Source organism: Mobula birostris, chromosome 30 (genome assembly GCF_030028105.1).
Source record: "Mobula birostris isolate sMobBir1 chromosome 30, sMobBir1.hap1, whole genome shotgun sequence".
NCBI lineage: Eukaryota > Metazoa > Chordata > Chondrichthyes > Myliobatiformes > Myliobatidae > Mobula > Mobula birostris.
Window position 1 is genome coordinate 6,153,747 of NC_092399.1, and position 26,415 is coordinate 6,180,161.

The following is a 26,415-nucleotide window of genomic DNA, read 5'->3' on the forward strand; positions in this document are numbered from 1 at the left end:
CATTGAACAGCTGCTGCTAAGTTAACAAATTTCATGACATATGCTAGTAATAATAAACCTGATTCTGATTCTGATTATAGCATAATTACATGTACTTAATCGTTAATTTACAGTGTTCAGTTCCATTCACAGCTCCTCAGAAAAAGGACTGTGTTTGTGTACTGGCTGATCAGCAGGGCTTGGTAAGGGTATAGTAGGACTTGAACATGAGCTAAGAGTTTTCAGTGCAAACATTGCACATTTATAGATAGTATTTACACGCTTCACTTGATCTTGCATGCTGAGAGCTCAGTGTTTGCAGGATGTTGGGGTAGAGAGCATGTAACAATGGTTTCATGCCCACACTCCAGCTTTGGTCTCTGAGCACCCCACAGCCAGGGCAGTGTTCTTTCAGAAACGGTGGGAACTTAGCACAAATTAATATTATATTGGCCATTGTGGTTTGACTAGCATAGTTATTAGGAGAAATGTGTCACGCATATTGTAAAAGATATTGTTTTGAACTATGAGTGTAGTTACATTGTTCAGATGGTATTTACAGAAGAAGCTTTATATACAAAGACACTACTAGAAATATCCTATGCATTTCATGGGACAGTGAAATTTTACAGAGTCTCAGAAATACTGAGTAAAACATCATTATCAAAATGGTTTATTTCTTTCTGCAGATGATGAGGCTGCGTTACTGAGTGAAATCCTGCCTCCTTTATCCTGGGCACACAATCCAACTTCTTCCGCTCCTTCGCCATCAGCAAGGTCAAAGGCAAATGGTACGGGTTGACAAAAGGCAGCAAAATGCAGTGGTTAAAGTTTGTTAGGATTTGCATTAGTGTAATGAGAAAATCATCCCGAACCAAACTGGGTGAAATTTGTCAGTGGGGCACCAGGGTAGCGTAGCAGTTATGACACTATTACAGCTCAGGGCATCAGAGTTCAGAGTTCAATTCCAGTGTCCTCTGCAAGCAAGTCTATATGTTCCTTCCCGTGTGGATGTGGGCAGTTAGCAGGTAAATTGTCCCATGAATAGACTGGCGTTAAATTGATGCATTGCTCGAAAGGCTAAATGGGCCTGGTCCTCGCTGTACCTCTAAATAAAATAAATTCATCCCACCAGTGGTGGCTGCATCTTAAGCTGCAGTTGACGTGCAGTGAAATGCCAGTTAGGAGCATGGCCATTAAGGTTGGATTGGAAGATTGAAAAACAGAGAGATTTACAGAAACACAGTAATACATAACTGAAACAGGCCATTTGCCCTTCCAGCTTCATGCTAATTTGTTAAAGTCTATTTACATTAATGCAAAATCAAGTAAAATTGCAAACTGGAAGATTCAGCTGTAACCTGATGCTGACCCAAGTGGCACTGAGTCTTCAATATCTTGTTACCTTGCTGTTGTATAGTTTATTTTGAGCAGGATACTGAAGAATAACATAATTTCTACAGGTACAAAACTCATAGTCTTGCAGTTCCACACTAACATATGGAAGCAAATGTTGGACAATATCAAGGAAATGACGGAAGATTCAAAGCTGCAAAACTGTGGTTTTTGAGATGAATGATGAAATTATTGTGGAACGACAGAGTAACAAATGAAGTGTTGTGAAAGGCCAGAATAAGAAGAGAGCTGATAGGGAAACGGCAGCTGGAATTTCTGGGACATGTATTGAGGAAAGAGAAGCCTTAACATCTTGCAGTGATGGGAAAAATTGATGGCAGAAAATGTCATGGTCAAAAGTGCATGACGTTCATGAGTTACATGAAAGTATGGACAGGGAAAAGTTTTGAAGAGCTTATTAGAACTTCTCAGTTTAAAGACATTCGGAAGACCAAGATCATCATGTCACATGATACAGCACATCAAAGTTCAAAGTAAAATTTATTATCAGAGTACATACATGTCACCACATACAACCCTGAGATTCTTTTTCTGTGGGCAGACTTAGCAAATCTGTGGAACAGTAACTGTAAACAGGACAATGGACAACAACCTGTGCAAACAATGATGATGACAGTTTATTATTGAAGACTGGTGTCAGTGTAACATCAATGTTTTTATACATTTAGTTTTGACCACCAGTCAAAAAGTCACAACTATACTCTTAACCATGGTTCCTTTAAACCTGTCATGGAAGAAATTTCATAGCATGAACTCTGAAATATTTAATATACAGTTACCAATGGTGGAATGAGGACCAAAGATTGGGGGGAAGGAGTGCATCAGAAGTCTAGTTTAAACAAGAGAAAAATGGAAAATGCTGGAAGTATTTAGTCAGAGAGATGGTGTGGAGGAATGAATAGAATTAATATTTTTGGTATTTGACCTTTTATTTTACTAATACAAATGAATAATCAAACATCTTGGTCTGTCTTGTGTTTCTGTGATATCATACCGGAGGAACATTGTATCACTTTTTAATGCATGCATTTCTAAATGGCAATAAATGAGGATTGAGTGTCCTCATAATCTACTCTAATCTAATCTTTTAAATTGCAGAATAAAGGGGAGGGGTGGAGAAGACAAAGAGAATGTCTGTGATAAAACAGAAACCAAGAAAGACAGAATATCACACATGGTGGTTGTGCAATCTGAGGGGGGCACTGAAGACTGATTAACGCTTACTTCTTTGTCCATAGATGCTGCTCGACTTGCTAAGTATTTCTAAACCAATATGAATTCCTCAGTTTCAGAGATGGAGCTGCCAGAAGACAGTATATAGATGCAGTCTTGGGAACGGGATTTGGGCCACTCTGTGATGACTCTGAATTAAGAGTGCTAATGCCAGAGCCATAGTTGACTACTGGATGTTGGAAGTGGTGTTAATGTTGCTTTAATGTATATGGTTTGCCTTTCTTGAAACATTGTTTATACATCTCCAGACTCGACTCCTGGTAACAGTGAGCTCATGTCCGTAATGACGAAACGGCTAACCAAGATGGAACAACGGGTCCGAAGCCAAGCACAGGAGATCAACAGGAAGGTAAGGGAAGTTCTGAGCCAATGCCATGAAAGAGTTTAGAATCATAGAGCTATAGAGTCATAGAGCACAGAGGAAATCACATGACACTTTAACTCTACTAACTCTAAATAGAACTGAACTGTATTCTGTTTTATTTTTACAGAATCAGCAAATAGCTATGTTGGAAGAAAAGTTGAGTGCGCTTCAATTATCCAACAGTAAGGGCCATTACATTACTTTAAGTGGAGTTGTATCTAATTCTAATCCTGTGCTAGAATGCTGCAACATAGTACGTAGCTGTGCAGAACTTTTATTTATAGTTGTTACAATGCCCAGTAGTTTAGTCAAATTTACTAATGTCACCATGCTTCAAGACTAGTCACTGGACCTTCAGCAATCAGGTGACCTCACATATAGAAGAATTAAATTCTAGACACCATATCTTTGGAAGAATATCAAGGTCTAAGAGTCATAGAGCACTACATGGCACAGAAGCAGGCCACTTGACCTATCTAGTCTATACCAAACTATTATTCTGCCAAGTCCCAATGACCCACAACTGGACCGTAGCCCATGCACTTACCCAAATTTCCCATATACCCCTCCCATCCATGTACTTACCCAAATTTCTCTTAAATTTTAAAATCAAACCCACATACACCACTTATGCTGGCAACTCATTCCACACTCTCACCACTCTCTAAGTATTTCACCTTTTATCCTTAACCTATGATCTCTGGTTCTACTCTCACCCAACCTCAGTAGAAAAATCCTACTTGTATTTACTCACTCTCTCTCTATATATATTTATATATATCTCCTCATAATTTTGTATACCTCTATCAAATCTCCCTTCATTCTCCTAAACTTCAGGGGAGAAAAATCCCAACTTATTCAACCTTTCCCTATAACCCCTGGCAACACCCTTGTAAATTTTCTCTGTACTCTTTCAATCTTATTGATATCCTTCCTGTGGGTAGATAACTGAAAATGCACTCCAAGTTAGCCCTCACCAATATCTTAAACAACTTCAACATAACCCCCTAACTCCTGTAGTCAGTACTTCAATTTATGAAAGCCAGTGTGCCAAAAGGGAGATTCTTTAAAAGATGAAGCACCTCAGACATGTGCAAAGTCTGGAGAACTTGTGGTTGTTTTCCTTCCAAGGTTAAGGAAAGAATATGGTAGTGATATTCCAAATGTGAAAATGCGAACATAGAACTGTTCAGCATAGGAACAGGTTCTTCAGTCCAAAATGTTGCGCCAAACTCATTTGTAAGAGTAGATATTAATGTTAGAAGTGAAGGGAACAGATTAAGATTTTTTTCTTCTTACAGAGAATTGTTATGCAAAGGTAGGACTAACTGAATTGGGAGATGAATATGTTAGAATTGGGATGAGACCTGGTGGAAATAGGAGATTCTTTCCCTTGTTTTCAAATATGTTTCTCTTAATTTTCTGAACAGAAACAACTGATGAGTCCAAAAGACAACTGGAGGTAGAAAAATACCTACAGCTACAGAATCAAGTGTGGGAAATGGAAGTAAGAGATCAGTGTGTACTTTAGAATCAAGATTCATCTATCTCCTGTTTATATCTTTTACATGACTTCCTTGCCTCTTGCTCCACCTCTTGCTCCGCCCTTGTTCCATTGCAAAGTCTGCACTCTTTCACCCCCTCCCCTGCACAAAAATCCCTAGAGTTCCCTGTAATATTCCCCACTTCTGAATTCTTATCCCAAACTTTTCTTCTTTCTGTTTACCAAGTTTTTCTTAAAATCCGAAGTGCGAGAAGTTCCAACAACTTAATTTGTAATAACCTCAATCATTTTCCCCTTCTTGGTTTACGCAAGCTGCATGTTAATAGTGGTCTGGATCACTCTTTGAAAAAGTTTTTGTAATTTTCCAAGAGGTTACTGTTAAGCTAGTAATTTCCCAATTTGCTTACAAATCTTGTACATTTCAACAAACTTGCTCCCACATATCATTTGGCACTCCAGATGCTCGTGTGATGTATTATTTCTAAGGCCAGATGTAAACTATGCTACAACAATTATTACAGTTTCATTTTTTTGCTGAATAGATATTATCCTTTATCAAAATTAGAAAATTCTTTGGAATTCATTACCACAAGCAACTGTGGAGGCCAAGTCATTGGGTATAGAGATTGGTAGATTCTTGATTAGTCAGGGCATGAAGGGATCCGGGGAGAAGGCAGGAGATTGGGACTGAAAGGGAAATGGATCAGCCATGATGTAATAGCAGAGCAGACTCGATGAGCCAAGTTGCCTAATTCTGCTCTTATATCTTATTGATTTACGATCTAGAATGTTTGAGTTCAAGACCCAGAAAGAAATTTGAGTACATAGTTCACCATGCCCTTTGTCAACACTTTCCTCCCTGAGTCCAGAAGTGCAGCATTCCCTCAATTCTTCCCCTTATTGAGATACAGCACGGAATAGGCCCTTTGGGTCCTTCGAGCCCTGTCACCCAGCCATCACCCAGTTTAACCCTCGCCTGATCACGGTTCAATTTACAATGACCAATTAGCCTGCCAACCAGTACATCTTTGGACAGTGGGAGGAAACCAGAGCACCCAGGGGAAGCCCACGCGGTCACGGGGAGAATGTGCACACTTCTTGCAGACAGCGGTACTGATCTCTGGTACTGTGAAGCATCGTGCTAATATACGCTACCCACTGCCCTTTGCTCCAGTGCACGCTCAGCGATATCCTTCTGACAGGCCTGCCATTCTGATAGTGTTGTGTTCCTTCAGTCCATTTCTACATTGCTAGCCAAGTGTTTGGGGTGTATTTAGACTCATAGCCTTTTGATTTCATAACTAGAGTGCTTGAGTTGAACCAATTCATCCCAAGTTCATATAGTTCATCTTCCTAAGGATTCCTCAACAACCAAAGAAACAAAACCGTAAAAGGTGTGCATGAAATGCAGGGACTGCTCTCTCTTTAGCAGAAGAGGTTTTGGAAATTTTACCATGAATTGTTCTGTTATGATGAATAAGTTAAAACAGAAAAGAACATGTTAAGTTTTTTTTCTCTTAATTTGTTTTTGTGATTTGGCATGTTCTGCTGAAAAGTATGATAGAAACATTCATTAATACATTTTCCAAGCAAGTTAATTAGTATAGGAATTATGCTGAGGGGAGTTCATCAGCTGGAGGCGAAGCTTTAAATAAATCAATCAAAAACAGTGTGAGAAGGAGTGTATGACTCTTTGATATGACTGATTTCCGCAGAAGTTTCTGAATGATTACGGGATGATCTGGGTCGGTACCAAGAAGGAAGCGACTGAAAATGTGCACATAAAAGAAAAAGTGGAACCACCAGAGAGCCCTGATGCCAGCGAGCAAGATCTGTATCCAGGTTAGTTGCACTGTTAATGGTAGATCTTGTTTGGACTACCTCTGCAGATAGTGTCATGCTCTGGTGCCTGCATCAGAGGAACCTGTGGCACCTGAAAGGATGTGGCTCAGACCCAAGGGAGGCTGGCAGGTTTCCTTTTGTAAAGTAATATGTTGTCAAAGAGTATTTCGAATCTTGAAAATCTGAGAGGGAATAGTCCAGGGTAAACTGTTCAAGCAAGTGGTTTCAAAGCCTGAGGAAAATAATGTAAGGAACTGTATGTTTTAAATCTCTATATAAATGAGAAAGTAGGTTTAAAAAGGTCAATTTTATTCAATAGAATTTGTATTTGGAAGTTAACAGCACAAAAATAAGCCATTGTGCGTGTCTGCTTAATGCCTGTCTTTTATGCTATATATAATTTATCTCCCATCCTACTACATCTGAATCCTATCTGTGTATCCTCTTGTCTTTTTCTTTCTCCTTCTTATCCTTTACTTTCTCCTTAAAGACTTCATACTGTGGGGTAGTGAGTACGGCTTCCACGTGGTTTGAAGACTCACCCTCTCCTCACCAGGAAGGAGGTACAGGAGCCTGAAGGCACAAACTCAATGTTTCAGATTTCTGAATGGACATTCAACCCATGAACACTACCTCACTGCATTTTTTTTCTCTTTTGCACTGCTTATTTAATTTAACTTTTATTTATATATATATTACTGTAGTGTACAGTTTTTATTATCGTGTGTTGCAATGTACTGCTGCTGCATAACAACAAATTTCATGTTATGTGCCAGTGATATTAAACCTGATTCTGATTCTGATGATAAACTCATGAAGTATCTGCCAACTTACATAGAGAATCCTTTCAAGTAAATTCCACGATACTGCACACCTGGAATTTAGTGAGCTTGAACTACTCGGTCATTCCTCCTCACATTCATTGGTCCTGATGACGGGTCTTGGCTCAAAACGTCAACCATTTATTTTCCTCCATAGATGCTGTTTGACCTGCTGAGTTCCTCCAGCATTCCTGTGTGTGGGTGTTGATCTGATTTCCAACATCTCATGTCTCCTTTCCTCTAATGTGTGTGCTCCCTTGTACCTAACCTGTGCTCCATTCCTTTGGGAGTACTGGAACCGTAAACTTGGTTTTTCACTGGTGAGAGGAAATAAGCTCCTTCTCTTTCCCAGTCAACTGGATCATTTAACAAATTTCTCAACATGCACAGCCCACGTTCTTGGGGATCTTAGTTATGATCCTAGCCTGCATCTCTCCCCCCACCACCCCCACCCTCAGCTTGTCCGTGTATCTTTCCTATTAGATTGCTTCCAGTTCAATAGAATATTCTGCAACGTAGACAGTGTCAAGTTTCACAGATGCCCACAGTTGTTTGGTGTATCAATCAAGTGTTTCATTTGACAGCCAAAACAATACTCTTAAATGTACTGTTGCAAAGGTAGTGAATAGATATTTATTGTTTGCATGATTTGTTTCTTTTTCTCTAACACTGGGTGTTTGACAGTCTTCTTTTGTTTTAATGGGTTCTATTGGGTTTCTTTGTTTTGTGGCAAATCTCAAGGTTGTATAAAATATACATACTTGGATAATAAAAGTACTTTGAGCTTTGGTCACGGTTGCCTATGTATGTAACCCAGCCCTTGTACCTGTGGGCTTGGGGGAGCTCAGTTGAAGCACAGCTTGAATATTCCAGTTGGACTTATTTCCCTGAGGGTTGGTTGCAGAGGGACATGGGAGCAACGCTGGTGAAAGTTAGCTTTTCCTTTCCTGATTGTAAGCCAGCAGCCCTCACATGGCTCAGCTGCGATCCAGCCCACCACTCATAGTCTTTGGAAAACACAAACCCATTTCTCAGAGTAATTTTGCATAGGAGCAACTTTGCTCCACAACATGCACGCCAATCATTGTACCATATACTCTATGGATATGAACCTACTATCTAAGGCACTCCATTGGTCAGGGTCAATCATGATATGCAAGCCAGTACATAAGCCAGGGCAGTACAATTTGGAGAGAAAGCTGTTGCCCATGTAGCTGGCTCCCTTCTCCATGCGGCTGACGAATTCAGGATCCAATACAGTTTAGCATCAGCCATCACACAGGAGTTGCCAGTCAGTATTGAACTCAACGTAGGACTGCCGTGCGGACTCCAGCTCCAAACTCTTTCCTTGGTGTTTACTCACAAAGCGTTCGCCATTAATGGGTGCAGCCACAAGGCAGCAGACGTTTGAGATCAGGGTTTTACTTCTCCTCTATCGGTTGGCAGCCATGGCAGTCAAGCCCCATCTATCTGGAGTGACTGGTTTTAAGGTGCCCATAACCTGCCTTTGCCCCTTCTTCTGTCAGTAGAAGTGGTTCCGTTGGGCTTAGTAGCCAAGCCACACTTGAAGTCCAGAAGCTGGACTTGGTTGTCAGAGACTTTTTGAGATGCACTCCATTGAGAGCATTTAATAGGTAGTGGGAGCTTATTCCCATTATCTCCCCACCCCCTGGCTACAACAACCTTAAGGAACCTTACCTGCCTGTACTAATTCCATTTACCGACACTTGATCCATAGCCAATAATGTTTTGGTGATTAGTGTCTGAATAGATACTACTTAAAAGTTATGGTCTTATCTGCCTCCATCGCTCACCCAGGCAATTCTTGCGAATCAGATATAGTAATTTAACTTTTAGATCTTTGTTGCTGAACAGTTTCTACAGTCATAACACTACTATCAAAATAAGCTTTCCCAAAGTGTGTTGCAGAATCTTTATCACTCAGAATTTGACACCAAGCTCCAAAAGGATTATTAAAGTAAGTGAGTTTTAGATAACCTCATTAATATGAAGTGGCAGAATTCTCTGGAGGAGGAGAAGACGGACCTTGTGTGCCATTGACATAGCAACAGAAACTGAGGATACACAAGAAGGCAAAACTGGGAATGCACATTGATCCCCAAGGATTCTCGGAGGTTGCAAAGACCAGGAGTGCATAAGGTTACAGAAATGGGTGGGGGGGGGGGTACTGCACAGGACCGAAAGAAGCTGCAGAGGGTCGTAAATTTAGTCGGCTCCTTCTTGGGTACTAGCCTACAAAGTACCCAGGGCATCTTCAAGGAGTGGTGTCTCAGAAAGACAGCATCCATTATTAAGGACCTCCAGCACCCAGGACATGCCCTTTTCTCATCAGGTAGGAGGTACAGAAACCTGAAGGCACATGCTCATCAGTTCAGGAACAGCTTCTTTCCCTCTGCCATCCTATTCCTAAATGGACATTAAACCTGTGAACACTACCTCACTTTTTAGTATGTATTATTTCTGTTTTTGCACAAGTTTTAATCTATGCAATATACGTATACTGTAATTGATATACTTAGTCATTTTTACCTTTTTTCTTCTATATTATGTATTGCATTGAACTGCTGCTGCTAAGTTAACAAATTTCACGGCACATGCCGGTGATAATAAATCTGATTCTGATTCTGTTTCTGATTCACTGTAGGGGCAAGAATAAATTGTAGAAATAAGTTCAGCCTGATTGTGCATACAGTTTATTGTGGAGTAATTGAATCTCCTGTTCATGATTACATGGAACTTTGGAGATCAGCCTCTGAAACATTTCATGACTGAAATGCTGCAGTGGTACTGGTTAGATTATTGACGATACAAAAATATATATAACAGTGAATTATTATAAAGAATATTGTGCTTACAAAAAGAGGATATTTATATTACTGGCTCAGATGCATTACACAGAGTTTGAGTATTGAGAATGATCTATGAGATCCCCTTATCGATTTTGCTGATGGTTGGTTGAAGAGGAAATGCTGATGAGGACATTGGGAAAAGTTTCCTTATTCCAGAAATGCCCAAGGGATATTTATCATATGTCAGGATGTCAGCCTTCCAGTTGTGGTTGTTGTGGATTTAATATTTCAGTATTATTTGAGTAATATTTGAGTAATATTGTAAATATGTTGTTGAGTAAGCATTCTTGTTTGTTTAAATAATTCATTACGGGTTATATGTAAAAATAAGTGAATTGCATACATCGTGACACAACCAGGTGATATGTGCGTGGCTTGCTTAAAATAAAACACAAAGTCAGACTTGCATTCCAGGCTCTGTCCGTTCCTTAAATTAAGTATTCTTGTTTGTTTAAATGATTAATTACAGGTTACGTGAATGAATACATGAATTGCATACGTCATCACGTTAGCGGGTGATAGAGTACCTCATGTAAAGTAAAGTGAAAACTTAAGACTTGCATCTCTTGGCTTTAGTTTTCCTTTGAATTAGGCTAATGTTTTGTAGTTACAAGACATAACAGTGGTGGTCAGTCTAGATTTTATGTTCTTGGGCTGGAGTGAGGCTAGTACCAAACAAAAGGTATGGCAGCCATTTTAATACAAACCAAAAGGTTAAACAAAATCCAGATACTGGAGATGAAACTAAAAATACAAAATGCTGTTATTACATAGAAGGTTCTGGTTTAAAGGTGTTTAATGTCATTTCCTGTACACAAGTGAAAATAGCAATTGGCTCCACCTTAGAACTTTCAGCTGCTACATTCTTCCTGTGTTGATGTATGGCTGCAAGTTATGGGCCATCACAAATGCAATGGAAAAAAGAATCAATGCAGCAAGGATGTGGTTCCTCAGAAGAATGCTATGCACATCATATACGGACAGGATAACCAACGAAGAAGTTCTACAGAGAACGAAACGTACATCACTTAAAAAAAAAATCAGAAAACAGCAATCAAAATTCTTTGGACACATCATGTGAAGAGAGACATTACAACATTTAGTTACAACTGGAAAGCTGGAAAGAAAAAGAAGCAGAGGCAGACAAAGAATGAAAATGACAGATGGAATAACATCATGGTTAGAAACAGGGGAGGCAACAACTACAATTCGGAGGGTCAGGGACCGTGAAGGATGGAGAGACATGTTGCCCACGCCGAACGGCAAGGCACCTGAATGAATGAATAATTGTACTCTGGACTTGATGCAGCACAAAAAACGAGAAAAGATAAAGAACATAATAATAACACTAAATACACACACAATAAATATAAAGTACACAGGATAGCTTATAAATGTGGATTGATCGTATGTCTACAATGAGATATAGACAAACATAATGTGAATGAAAGGAAATAAAGAAGCAGTGGTGGACTTGGTGGGTAGAGATGTTGCTCAGGCTTACTGCTTGGGGAAAGTACAGTAGCTGTTTTTGAGTCTGGTGGCCATGGGTGGATGCTATGTAGCCTCCACTCTGATGGGAGTGGGACAGGTATCATTTATAGAGAGGGAGAAGTACAACCAGTTCTGACAAAATATCATTGACCCTATTACTTTCTTCACAGATGCTACTTGATCTGTTTTTCCCACTGTTGTTGTAGTACTCATTTGTTCAATTGTATATAAAGAGAGTGAGCCTACAGAGAGTTAAAACAAAATAGAGCTGTGTGATATTTTCAGAGGTTTGCAGACTCCCAAGGACGTGGTTATTTCCAGATCAAAGAGCGTATACTTGCTGTTTGGTCTTTTATCACAAAGAAACACAGGTTTGCTAGAACATTCTGCAAAAGCATTTCGTTTGAGGACTGTCTGTGGCTTAGCCCAATTGTTATAATGAAGGAGAGCCTCCTCACTCATCAACTCCAACCAATAGATTGTTAATATTTTATTCCTGTGTCTTCTAAAGTGGAACTATCTTATTTTTAACTGAAGTATGATTTGGATGCTAAGTGTCATTGTTAGGAATCTGGCTGGTGAATTCTTACTTTATTTGACTGCCTTTGCTTGCAAGTTCCCTTCAACAGAATGGCTAGGCTCTCACATAAAATGAATTCCTTGGAATGAAATAGATCAGGAAAGCGGGGCTGAGACATTGAGGAATGATGAGGAAAGCTAAACTTGGGATTTGTTTAGGAAACACATTTTAAGGTGATAATAAAAGTGAAACACAGAAAATGTGCACATCTTTGAACTGCAACTAAACACAAAACACTCTGCAGATGCTGGGGTCAAAGCAACACTCACAATACGCTGGAGGAACTCAGCAGGTCAGGCAGCATCCGTGGAAACGATCAGTCAACATTTTGGGCCGGAACCTTTCGTCAGGACTGAAGAGGGAAGGGGCAGAGGCCCTATAAAGAAGGTGGGGAGAGGGTGGGAAGGAGAAGGCTGGTAGGTTCCAGGTGAAAAACCAGTGAGGGGAAAGGTAAAGGGGTGGGGGAGGGGAAGCAGGGAGGTGATAGCCAGGAAAGGTGAAGTAGGAATAGGGGAAAACATAATAGGTAGTAGAAGGAGGCGGAGCCATGAGGGAGGTGATAGGCAGCTGGGGGAGGGGGCAGAGTGAAATAGGGATAGGGGAAGGGAGGGGGAGGGAATTACCGGAAATTGGAGAATTCTATGTTCATACCAAGGGGCTGGAGACTACCTAGATGGTATGTGAGGTGTTACTCCTCCAACCTGAGTTGACTACCTAGACCTGACGCAGATTGGGGGACTGCTTTGTCGAGCACCTCCGCTCCGTCCACCACAACAGACAGGATCTCCCGGTTGCCACCCACTTCAACTCTGCTTCCCATTCCCATTCGGATATGTCCATACATGGCCTCTTCTACTGTCATGATGAGGCTAAGCTCAGGTTGGAGCAGCAACACATCATATACCGGCTAGGTAGTCTCCAGCCCCTTGGTATGAACATAGAATTCTCCAGCTTCCAGTAATTTCCCCCCCACCCCTTCCCCTATCCCTATTTCACTCTGCCCCCTCCCCCAGCTGCCTATCACCTCCCTCATGGTTCCGCCTCCTTCGACTACTCATTGTGTTTTCCCGTATTCCTTCTTCACCTTTCCTGCCTATCACCTCCCTGCCTCCCCTCCCCCACCCCTTTATCTTCCCCCTTACTGGTTTTTCAACTGGAATCTACCAGCCTTCCCATTCCCACCCTCCCCCCACCTTCTTTATAGGGCCTCTGCCCCTTCCCCCTACAGACCTGACGAAGGGTTCCGGCCCAAAATGTTGACTGATCGTTTCCACGGATGCTGCCTGACCTGCTGAGTTCCTCCAGCGTGTTGTAAGTGTTGCTTTGAGCTGCATCTTCCTTCGCAGTGATATGCCTTGAAGTGCTCTAGCTAAGCTGCAGTAAACATTCAGATCTTTCATACTGACCAATGTATTAGGTTCTAGGTTTCTGCTGTTTAACTAGTGGGGATACAAAACATATGACTGAACTTGCTAATCATGATAAATCCCACCCATTTTTCAAAGCTGTTAATGTCAACAGAAAGAATAGAGTATGATGTGGGTGACTGATCATTTATCACATTAAATTCAATTTTATCTCTACATTCTAGATTTTGGCTGAGTCCAAAGCACCTTATTCATATTGTGCATTTCAGATAGTGGGGAATTGAGAGTTAGTAGGTTAAAGTTAAATCTTAATCTGTTTCTTGACACTAATCATGGCAGAATGGTGATCTTCCTTTTAAGTCATAAAGTTGTGGTTCAAGACCTGTTCAAGTGGTAGTGGCACATCCTCTTGATATAGAGAGACAATTTCACTGTCAGATACAGTATGTAATCTGACAACAAATGACACAGTACTAAATTGACTGGATTGAAATAAACTTTATGAAAATTTATGACTGTTTCAATGGTTTGGTATTTCATATTCTGTATTTTTCGCTTGTTTTTTGCCATATACACGATTTGGTCTTTTGTTTTTGCATGTTGGAAGTTTTATGTTTCTTTGAATGGTGTTTCTTTGTTTTGTGGCTGTCTGCAGGAAGATGAATCTCAGGGTTGTATACTGCAGACGTAGTCTGATAACAAATATATGCACTTTGAATCTTTCTGGATGAAACATTTAAAGTCCTCTCAATGAAGCATTGATTCCACAATTACAAACGTTTGTACAATGGGACAAATACTCAGGGTGAGGTAGAGCTACTAGGACTTGATGTTTCAATCCCTATGGTAAGTTGGCACTCTTGATGTTGGCAGTGGGCTTGGAGTGGTGACAAGGAGGGAGGGTAGGTTTGTCATCGGGGTCATCAGGTAGGCACCCTCCTCCTTTGACATTTCGTTGATAAGCCCATGATGTCTCCAGAGGGCTCAACGGTGCTACCTGGCGTCCCCTCAGTTCTATACCCTCCTGTCTTCATCTTGCAGCCCAGTTGTTGTCTTTCCTTTTAATCCAAATTCAATTGCTGCTTTCTTCTGCTGCATTTGACAAGGACTTGACTGCTTGTGGGAGGGAGTGACCCCTCACCCCCATCTTCTTCAATAGACTGGTCGTAGATGTAGCAACGAATCCCCTGCATCCCATTTCTACAGGGAAAATCTTGGTCTTCCAGCCATTCTGGGCAGCTTCAGTTACCAGTTCAGAGTACTTGGTCTTTTTCCTCTCATAAGCTTCTTCGACACCATCTTCCCATGGTACTGTCAATTCCACAACATATGCCAGCTTGGCTGTTGTTGTCCACAGGACCACGTCTGGCCGGAGTGTTGTAGCTGCAAAGTCTGGGGGAAACACAAGCTTTTTTTTTCCAAGTCCACGTCCATTTTCCAATCCCGAGCAACCTGCAGAACACTTACATCTTTTGATGTTATATGGTGCTCTGGAGGTTGGCCTGCTGGTACAAATCGTGTGATGTGGACATTTCCTGCCGATGTTTGTGGAAGAGCATTTGTGGTAATTCGCCTCTGTTCCAAGATTGATGCCAGCTGTCTGAGAACTTGGTTATGCTGCCAAGTGTACCGCCCCTGGGTGAGGCTCGTGGTGCATCCTGTTAAAATGTGCCTCAGTGATGCAGGTGCTTGGCAAAGAGAGGAAGCGGTAAGGGGTGCAATTTCACTTTAGTCTTGTCAGTGTTATCTCTCACACACTCATTACCAGTGTTACAGTGAGGTAGCTTACTGGAGCCAATTTAGTGGGGAATAATCTACATGAAGACTTGATATCTATGTGGAGAGAAACCGTGAATACATTAGTTCAGCAAGTGAAAGCAATATTCTCCTGAAAAATGAAGCTTTGTCACAGCCTGGTGACTTGGTAACCTAACTTTATAGCCTGTTTTGGGACCGTAGTTGCTCAGCAAGTCAGGGTTTTTTTTGTCTTGCTCTAGTTTTAGGTCAGCTGTACATGGTCCTAAAGCCACAGGAGGCAAAACTTTCTAGGAGTGTGTGCTCAAATTGATGATAACCTAAAACATTATTTTGTGTGCCATGGTAATTTTGAGCATAGATTATCATTAATTAATGAAATAGTTACAATAACTGTGAACTTTTATAAGAAAAACGATGAGTTCTGTTACATGAATTCATTGTTTATTATTAATAAAGTGCCTTGAAAAAGTATTCAGCTCCCAACCCTTCACATAAATGAGTATTAGAACTAGGAATTTTGTTCAATTTAACTGAGAATTTTTATTTGTGAATCATATGTTCATTTTTTTCACAGCAGACACCAAAAAACAGGGAAAATGGTAAAGCATGAAAAACTAAAAATTCAAAACCTGAAATGTCAGCAGTTCAAAGGTATTCATCCCCCTTTGCTCTGTACTTAGTTAATTCACCTTTTGCAGCTATTACTGCCAATAATCTTTTTGGATAAGTCACTATTAGCTTTCCACGATGTCCATTTCTCCTTGCAAAATTGCTCAAGTTATTCCAGGTTAGTTGTGGAGCAGCAATGGACAGCAATCCTGAGGTCATGTCACTCAAAAACTTGTATAGATGTACCGTGGAGAGCATTCTGACAGGCTGCATCACTGTCTGGCATGGAGGGGCTACTGCACAGGACTGAAAGAAGCTGCAGAAGGTTGTAAATCTAGTCAGCTCCATCTTGGGTACTTGCTTACAAAGTACCCAGGACATCTTCAGGAAGCAGTGTCTCAGAAAGGCAGCGTCTATTATTTAGGACCTCCAGCACCCAGAGCAAGCACTTTTCTGACTGTTACCATCAGGTAGGAGATGCAGAAGCCTGAAGGCACACACTCAGCGATTCAGGAACAGCTTCTTCCCCTCTGCCATCCAATTCCTAAATGGAATTTGAACCCTTGGACACTACCTCACTTTTTTAATATACAGTATTTCTGTTTTTTGCATGTTTTTAATCTATTCAATATATGCATACCATAATTGATTTACTTATTTTTTTCTCTGCTAGATTATGTATTGCATTGAACTGCTGCTGCTAAGTTAACAAATTTCATGTCACATGCCAGTGATAATAAACCTGATTCTGATTCTGATGTTCAATTGGGTTAAAGTTGGGACTCAATGACATAAATTTTCTTCTTTTGAGGAACAAATGTGAATACTATAAGGTCAGGGACAGACTGACATACTGTATTTGAGTCAACACACAGAGCACTGGAAGAACACAGGAGGTTAGGCAGCATCTGTGGTGGGGGGAATGGACAGTCAATGTTTTGAGTCAAGATACTGCATCTGGAATCCAGAGCCCATAGATGTTGCTTGACCTGCTGAGTGTCTCCAGGGCTTTGTGTGTTGCTCCAAATTCCATCATCTGCAATGTTGAACAAATAATATATTCCTGGGGATGATTAAGTCTTCTAGGATTTGTGTTGCTCTTTTTGAGTAGGAACTGGAGAACATTTACATTAAAGTTTTCTTTTGAGAATTAAACTGATGGGTAAACTTGACTGAAGGTAACTTACTACTGTATACGTTGTATAGTAAAATGCTAAACCTCATTTTTGCAGGTCGAGTCAGTGGCGAGGAAGGCAAATGCAATGTTAGCATTCATTTGGAAAGGACTAGAATGTAAAAGCAAGGATGTAATATTGAAGTTTTTTAAAGCACTAGTGAGGCCTCACTTGGAGTATTGTGAGCAGTTTTGGGCCCCTTATCTACGAAAGGATGTGCTGACATTGGAGAGGGTTCAAAGGAGGTTTATGAAAATGATTCTGATATTGAACGGTTTGTCATATGAGGTATGTTTGGCTTTGGGCCTCTACACCCTGGAATTCAGAAGAATGAGGGGTGACCTCATAGAAACTTATTGAATGTTGAAAGGCCTCGATAGAGTGGATGTGGGGAGGATGTTTCCTATGTTCAAAATTCATAGTAAAATTTATTATCAGAGTACATACATGTCACCCACCACATACAACCCTGAGATTCTTTTTTCTGTGGGCATACTTAGCAAACCTATAGAACAGTAACTGTAAACTGTAAACATCAGGAACTATTAACTGTAAACGAACTGTGCAAATGCAGATATAAATACATAGCAATAAATAACAATATAACAGAGTCCTTAAATGATTGTAGCTGTCCCCTTTTGTTCAAGAGCCTGGTGGTTGTGGGGTAGTAACTGTTCTTGAGCCTGGTGGTGTGAGTCCTGAGGCACTGCCTGATGGTATCAGTGCAAAAAGAGCATGGCCTTGATGGTAAGGATCTTTGATGACGGATGCTGCTTTCCTACGGCAACATTTCATGTGAAGTGCTCAATGGTTGAGAGGGTTTTACCTGTGATGTACTGGGCCGAATCGTGTTGAGCACATGGCCAAGTGGTTAAGGCGTTCGTCTAGTGATTTGAAGGTCGCTAGTTCGAGCCTTGGCTGAGGCAGACTGTATGTCCTTGAGCAAGGCACTTAACCACATATTGCTCTGCGACGACACCAGTGCCAAGCTGTATGGGTCCTAATGCCCTTCCCTTGGACAACATCGGTGGCGTGGAGAGGGGAGTCTTGCAGCATGGGCAACTGCTGATACTCCAGACAACCTTGCCCAGGCCTGCACCCTGGAAACCTTCCAAGGCGCAAATCCATGGTCTCATGAGACTAACGGATGCCTATATATAATAACTGGGCCGAATCCACTACCTTTTGTCAGATTTTCCTCTCAAAGGCATTGATGTTCCCATACCAGGCCATAACGCAGCCAGTCAGCACACTTTCCACCACACATCTATAGAAGGTTGTCAAGGCTTTCAATTACACACCAAACCTCCACAGACTCCTGAGGAAGTAACGGTGCTGTTGTGCTTTCTTCGCAGTAATAGTGATGTGATGGGTTCAGGACGGGTCCTCTGAGATGGTGACACCCAGGAACTTAAAGTTCTCCACCTCTGATCCTTCGATGATTACTGGATCATGGACCTCTCATTTCCCTCTCCTGAAGTCTATAACCATGATATGGTGGAGGAGTCTAAGACCAGAGGACACAGCCACAGAATAGAGGGACGTCCTTATGGAATAGAGATGAAGGGGAATTTCTTTAGACAGAGAGTGGTGAATCTGTGGAATTCATTGCCACAGATAGCTGTGGAGCCCAGGTTATTGGGTATGTTTAAGGCAGAGGTTGATAGATTCTTGATAAGTCAGGGAATGAGGTGATATGGGGAGAAGGCAGGAGATTGAGGCTGAGAGGGAAAATGGATCAGCCATGAAGAAATGGTGGAATAGGCTCCATGGGCCAAATGGCCTAATTCTATTGCTATATCTTATGGTCTCATTTCATTCATCTGATTAAACTTAACTGCCACCCAGGCTGCATGGTATGTTCGGTAAATGTTATCTTTGGGTGTAACACTGATGTTGGATTACCGTGGTGATACTATTGAATTAACTTGCAAAGATAACTGTAATACCTGAAGGATGTTATTTGAAGGTGTTTTAGTGGTCTGACACAACGGTCTGTGCATTAGATACACAGTCTGTCACATTTCTGTGCTGTTAGTGCTGATGCAACATTTTCACACATCATATCCTTGATTTCTTACAAATGGTCATGCTTTTGAATACTTAATCCACTTAAATTAAACCCTCACTTTGCTTGTTTGTGCACTATGCTATTAAACTTGCTCAGATATGACATTTTAAAATAATCTTAAGAGCCTTGAGCTGAAGTTAATTTTTAGTTGCTCTGTGGGAGCATGATCTTTGTGGTTTCACTCCTGCAGGGTGTTATTGTGTAGTTACTTTATCACAAGAGATGGATGATGCTATACAGTAGCATGCAAAAGTTTGGGCACCCCGGTCAAAACTTCTGTTACTGTGAATAGCTAAGCGAGTAAAAAATGAACTGATTTACATTGCGGCCAAAAAGTTCTATTCAAAAGGTTCAAAGGAACATCTAAACAAGCCTGATGCATTTTTGAAACAAGTCCTGTGGACTGATGAAGTTAAAATAGAACTTTTTAGCTGCAATAAGCAAAGGTATGTTTGGAGAAAAAAGGGTGCAGAATTTCATGAAAAGAACACCTCTCCAACTGTTAAGCACGGGGGTGGATCGATCATGCTTTGGGGTTGTGTTGCAGCCAATGGCACAGGAAACATTTACTGGTAGAGGAAAGAATGAATTCAATTAAATACCAGCAAATTCTGGAAGCAAACATCACACCGTCTGTAAAAAAAGCTGAAGATGAAAAGAGGATGGCTTCTACAACAGGATAATAATCCTAAACACACCTCAAAATCCACAATGGACTACCTCAAGAGGCGCAAGCTGAAGGTTTTGCCATGGTCCTCACAGTCCCCCGACCTAAACATCATCGAGAATCTGTGGATAGACCTCAAAAGAGCAGTGCATGCAAGACGGCCCAAGAATCTCACAGAACTAGAAGCCTTTTGCAAGGAAGAATGGGTGAAAATCCCCCAAACAAGAATTGACATACTCTTAGCTGGCTACAGAAAGCGTTTACAAGCTGTGATACTTGCCAGAGGGGGTGTTACTAAGTACTGCCATGCAGGGTGCCCAAACTTTTGCTTCAGGCCCTTTTCCTTTTTTGTTATTTTGAAACTGTAAAAGATGGAAATTAAAAAAGTTTTCTTGTTTAAAATATTAAAGAAATGTGTCATCTTTGACTTTATGCCTTATGTAAATCAGTTCATCTTTTACTCGCTTAGCTATTCACAGTAACAGAAATTTTGAGCACGGTGCCCAAACTTCTGCATGCCACTGTATATACACTACTATGCAAAAGTCTTAGGCACATATATATAACTAGGGTGACTAAGACTTTTGCATAGTATTGTATCTTCTAAATGTTCACCAATAAAAACTTAAAACTCACAGATATTGTTGTTTCATGGACAAATAAAGAGAGGATGGATGTCTTTCCACCGTGTGCTTCAAATCAAATCAAAATTAACCCACACAGAAACTTATATAAAAAACAGCTTACAGTACTATGCAAAAGTCTTGGGCATCTTAGCTGTATACATGTGCCTAAGACTTTAGAGGGGAAAAATAAACAATGCTTGAGGAAATCAGCAGGAATAGCAGCATCTATGGAGAAAGGGAGATAGTGTTTTGGGGTTGAGACCAGGTTCTTCCAGCAGTTTGCTTTTTCAATGTGAGTTTTCAGAATTACAAGTGGCATTGCTCTTCTTAATCCTGTTATTTAGAATTAAGAACTAGCATTCTTAGTAAGAAGTAAGAACTGGACTTGGCCAGATTGGGATAGTTGAATACAGATATTCCATACAAGTGGTAAGGTCTAAAGATGACTAGATAATATTCACGTCTAAAATGAAAACTTTGTCATCTCAATGCAGAATAAGTTAAATTGCTAGATGTTAAGGCCCTACTAAATGTACTTCAAAAAATTACAGGCATGACAGACAACGTTGCAGAAAAATAATGGAAGCATCTAGCAATATTATCTAGTAATGGAGGCCATTTGGTTAATAGCAGTCATTTGTAGAAGTCGTATTTGTTTTGGGGGAGGGAAGACCATCTTAAACTATATAAATATTTCCTATACCATAGAACCGTAGCAACACTACAGCACAGAAACAGGCCGTTTGGTCCTTCTTGGCGGTGCCGAACCATTTTTCTGCCTAGTCCCACTGACCTGCACCCAGACCATATCCCTCCATATACCTCTCATCCATGTACCTGTCCAAGTTTTAAAGTTTATCAAGTAATCTTGCCTCTGCTCTTTCTCTACCATATGGCATCATTCGTGAACAAGGCTGCAGTGTTGTGGTCCGGAGGGTGGCTCTTCTTTGCTGCCTCTCACACGGAGGCTGTAGTCTCCACAGCAGCAACATCTGGATCAGTCCAGTCCTGAACAAAGTCCGCTGATTAGGCTAAAGCTCTGAGAATAGTCTGCTATTTCCCTGACTCTCACCGATCCCTGATTAGAACTGAATATGGACTTCCCTGTTTTTGTGTTTTTTATTCTGTGTTTTCACTTGTTCTTTTTATCTTGCCATTTGCTGAATTTGTTTTGTTGTGCGTGGGGGTGTGAAGTTTCCTGGGGAAGACGACTCTCAGGGTTGTATACTGCATCCATACTGTACTTACAATCCTTTGAGCCTACACGTACTAACCCTTCTGTGTGCTCCCTTCCACATATGCTGCCTGCAGGAACAATTATAGAATCTAGAGAGTTTTGGGAACATTCACTATCTTCAAAGCAACTTCTTTTAAGTTTCACCACCCTGCCCATTCTCTGACACACTGACTCCCTCTGCCCTTTCTGGATCGGCCATCTAGGACCAAGGGAGCCCGTGTGCAAGAGATTGAGCAGGGCAGTGGAACTAAAAAAAGAGGGTGTTGGAAGAAGAGGTTGCAAGGGAATCAGAGTTATTTAAAATCATGAGGATGCAGGCAGAGCAGAAAGAGGTCTCACTTGTGGAAGGGCCAAAATTAAGCGGTCATAGAATGATGGTGATTGACAACATAACCAAGCGAACGCTAAGGTTTTCCACAACTAGTTGTCTAGAATGCATTGCAAGTGGAGACAGATCCAATTGTAACACTCTGAATGGAGCTAATCAAATATTTATTTATTTAGAGATACAGCATGGAATAGCATGCCGTGCCACAAAACAACCCCCAATAATCCCCAATTTAACCCCAACCTAATCATGGGACAATTTACGAGGATCAATTAACCTATTTACTGGTAGGACTTTGGACTGTGGGAGGAAACTGCAGCACCCGGAGAAAACCCATGCATTCCACAGGGACTTCTTACAGAATGGCGCCAGAATTGAACTCCGAATTCCGACGCCACGAGCTGTAATAGTGTTTTTGCTAGCTGCTATGCTACCGTGGGACCCAAGTCGTTGAAAGGAAAGGATTTGCAGGACGAGTGAGTGAGTCTGGCTTGACAACTCTTATTTCGGAACTGGACGAATAGAATGGTCTCATCTGCTAAACTGTTCTCTCATACCATGATCCTTGTGAGAAGCAAGTAATTTTAGAAAAAAACAGTCAGCAGTTCAGCTCAGTGCGATTGCTGGTTACCCTTGTGTGTCACAGCTGGTGATGAACTTGTCTTTCTTTTCTGCAGGCATCAGTGGCCATAGTCCTGTAGCCAGGGAGTCCAGCGAGCATCAACCACAGCAGTCGTATGTGACTGAATTGGGTGGAAGTGAGTCACAGCCCATAGCTTCTCCACCGAGACAGGCTTCGCCACAGACTGAAGCCCTGCCTTTCAAACCACAGGAGAATGCAATCGTGCAGCAGGATGCTCAGACTTCTACGTTGGCTTCTAGCCTGGAGGAGCCGGTTATGAAAAGCATCCAAAAACTAGAGCACAACATGAACAATGTCATCCAGGAGGTCTCAAGTACCCTAGCTGCCCTTAATTACACTCTGGGGCAGATTCTACAGTCTACTGCAGGGGCCAATGGACAAGAATGAAAGTAGCAGCCTCCATGGTCCATCTCGAGGGTAGTTCTAGATTCTCAGAACAGGAATTACCCAACTCCCTCAACATTTAATAAAGCCACAAGACAGCATAACTTGACAGTAATGCTACCCCACCTCCTCCCCCCGCCCCCCCCCCCCACCTACAGCTTTTTGATTCATATTCACCCAACAAGTAACTCTCTCAAGTTCTGGGATTTTTACTTCTGCGTTTTCTTTCTACAGAACTTCCAAGAAAAATAAACTCAGGTTTTATTGCTGTATCTTATGTGGATTTCTATGTATGCATGTTCCTCCCTTTCTGACTACTCCCTTTCTGGCAGATGCAGTTTAATGTTGATAAATATGAAGTTATCCACTTTGGTAGCAAGAACAGGAAGGCAGATTACTATCTGAATGGTGTCAAGTTAGCAATAGGGGAAGTACAACGAGATCTAGGTGTCCTTGTTCGTCAGTCACTGAAAGTAAGCATGCAGGTACAGCAGGCAGTGAAGAAAGCTAATGGCTTGTTGGCCTTCATAACAAAGGGAATTGAGTATAGGAGCAAAGAGGTCCTCCTGCAGTTGTACAGGGCCCTGGTGAGACCACACCTGGGATATTGTGTACAGTTTTGGTCTCCAAATTTGAGGAAGGACATTCTAGCTATTGAGGGAGTGCAGCGTAGGTTCACGAGGTTAATTCCCGGGATGGCGGGACTGTCATATGTTGAAAAATTGGAGCGACTGGGGTTGTATACACTGGAATTTAGAAGGATGAGAGGGGATCTGATTGAAACATATAAGATTATTAAGAGATTGGACACACTAGAGGCAGGAAATATGTTCCTGATGTTGGGGGAGTCCAGAACCAGAGGCCACAGTTTAAGAATAAGGGTAGACAATTTAGAATGGAGTTGAGGAAAAACTTTTTCACACAGAGGGTTGTGGTTCTGTGGAATGCTCTGCCTCAGAAGGCAGTGGAGGCCAATTCTCTGGATTCTTTCAAAAAAGAGTTAGATAGAGCTCTTAAAGATAACGGAGTGAAGGGCTATGGGGAGAAGGCAGGAAAAGGGTACTGATTGTGGATGATCAGCCATGATCACAGTGAATGGTGGTGCTGGCTCGAAGGGCTGAATGGCCTAATCCTGCACCTATTGTCTATTGTCACTCACAGTGAAATAAGCACAAGCAAATAAAGGGAAGAAAAAGGGGATACTGTACTGGGAGTTTCTGTAGGTTGTCACTATTAAAATATTTACATTTGAGGTATTCTCACATTGAGTAAAAAGTCTTATATTTGAGGTATACTCACACTCACCTAAAGAAATGGAGAAGCTACATCCTGCTGTGAAAAGGGTGGCTTGCAGTGCCAGAGACCAGGGCTCAACCCTTACCTTAATTGTGTGTTAGTGTGGAATTTGAGTGTTCTCCCCGTGTCTGTGTAGGACTCCTCAGAGTGCTCCAGTTCTCTCCTACATCCCAAAGAACGTACGGGTTGATAGGTTAATTGGCCATTATAAATTGCCCTTAGTGTGTTGGCGAGTGGTAGAATCTGCAGAAGGTTGAAGAGGATGTAGCATTAGTGTAAGTCACCACCATTAGTGATTGATGGCAGTGTGGAATCAGTGGATTGAAGGGCTTGTTTCCTTGTTGTATGTGTCCATGATCCTCTTTGCCTAAGTTGTCTTAAACTTGTTGGATGAGCATCCAAGGACCCATTGGTCCAACTTCTCCAGTAGGTCTCTTTCCAGAAGTACCCATCTGATTCAGTTAGAACGATGTTCCAATCAGGCCTCCTTTTAGAATACTCTTAAACCAATCTACAAATGCTCCCATATATTCAAGTTTGAGTCATAACTTCCTTGGGTTTCCACTGTAAAGAAACGATTAACTTTGGCAACATGTTTTACCACCTTGACCTTTCACTTTCAAATAGAATTTTTTATAAATAAAAAAATGAATATTCAAAAAAAAGCAAATATTACATTTGTTAAGTTCAAAGTACAATGAAATGGTAAAACCACAATGAACCTTAATTCTGATTATAGCCACAACAGGAAGGCGGAGCTTTGTGTTATTTGAGTGACTGACTTTACTGATTATAATAGACATGCTACATCCTGGCGCAGTGACGTGAGCCATTGTCTCACAGCACCAGAGGTCTGAGTTCAATGCTGACCTAAGTGCTGTGTGAAGAACAGGCACGTCCTTCCTGTTTCCATCAAATGCTCCAGTTTTCAACCACTTTGCAAAAATTTGCGGGTTGGTGGATTATAACTAGTAAGTGCTACTAGCCTCTGCCTCCTATGTTTGCTTTCAGAAGCCAGTTAATTAATCTTGAAAATTGTCGATCCTCCATGAGCTGTCATTCAGTCATTCACTTTTCAATAGCATCACCTCTTAAAAGATAGATTTTATTTGTCACATGCACATCAAAACATCTTATTCCATTAAATTCCAATGATTATAAACCCAGCTTGCTCAACCTCTCTTCATATGACAAGCATTCATCCTAGGAATGAATCTCGTATATCTTCTTGCACTACCTCCAATATATTCCCTTCAATATGGAACCAAATCTCTTTGCAGCACTTCAAGTGTGAACTCACTTATTGTCTTTAAATGTCCATCGATACTCCTTCACTTTGCAATCAAGGCAATACCTACATTAGTTTCCCCAACTATTTGCTAACTTCCTTGTCTATCCTTTATATTTCATGCACTATGACTTGGGTATACTTTATTCTAAAACATTTTGAGGTATTTTGAGCAATGAAGTGATGGGTATTTCCTTCTGTTTTCCAGAAAGTCCCATGAGCATTAAACAATGCATTTCAATTTTCTATTTTCATCAACATCGGTTATGAACATGTTCCTGATTTACGCTGCATCTATTTTTTTCTTGATGGTGTTTGAACACATTTGAGAGGAGGCATTTTCGCACTTTAACGTTGCTTCATTCCCTATCCCCCCACTCCATTCCTGTACATCTACCTGGTCAAGTGACTTCTCTGCTTCCTCCAAATTTTCACCACCCTTAGTTAAAAAACCCACCTCTCAGATCTCCTATCAATTTATTCATTCTCACCTCAGACCTGTGACCCCCAGTTCTGGACTCCCCTGCCCTGGGAGAAAGATTCTGACCCTCCTAATTTTGTAAACCTCTATGAGACCATATCTTGGTTTGCCAGTGATATTAAACCTGATTCTGATTCTGATTCCTACATTCCAATGAGAATAAGCGTAACCTATCCAATCTCTCCTTTTCATGACAGCAACTCCATTCAAGCAACATCCTGACGAATCTCTACTCTCTTTATTACAACCACATCCTTATTGTAGTATGATGTTCACATCTGTGTAGCATGTTAAGTGTGGCCTATCTAATATTTACTTAATTATTGCGATACGGTGCTGGCACTTCAAGCCGTGCCACTCAGCAATCCCTTGATTTAATCCT

The 26,415-nt window shown here is 41.1% G+C and overlaps 1 protein-coding gene across 8 annotated transcripts in view; it reads left to right on the forward strand.

The window, feature by feature from the left end:
• Positions 1 to 26,415, forward strand: part of ubxn11 (UBX domain protein 11) — an 86,282-nt gene that overhangs the window by 14,697 nt on the left and 45,170 nt on the right. For 6 of the 8 annotated variants that reach the window (XR_011883661.1, XR_011883660.1, XR_011883662.1 and 3 more), the window contains 5 exons: positions 669 to 770; positions 2,877 to 2,977; positions 3,120 to 3,174; positions 4,423 to 4,499; positions 6,212 to 6,338. Coding sequence is in view for 5 of the 8 variants with exons in the window: in XM_072247398.1 (XP_072103499.1) it covers positions 669 to 770; positions 2,877 to 2,977; positions 3,120 to 3,174; positions 4,423 to 4,499; positions 6,212 to 6,338 (462 nt within the window). In the remaining 3 variants the exon portion in view is untranslated. The remainder of the gene's footprint in view (positions 1 to 668; positions 771 to 2,876; positions 2,978 to 3,119; positions 3,175 to 4,422; positions 4,500 to 6,211; positions 6,339 to 26,415) is intronic. The other 2 variants (XM_072247400.1, XM_072247401.1) reach the window with 1 other exon arrangement.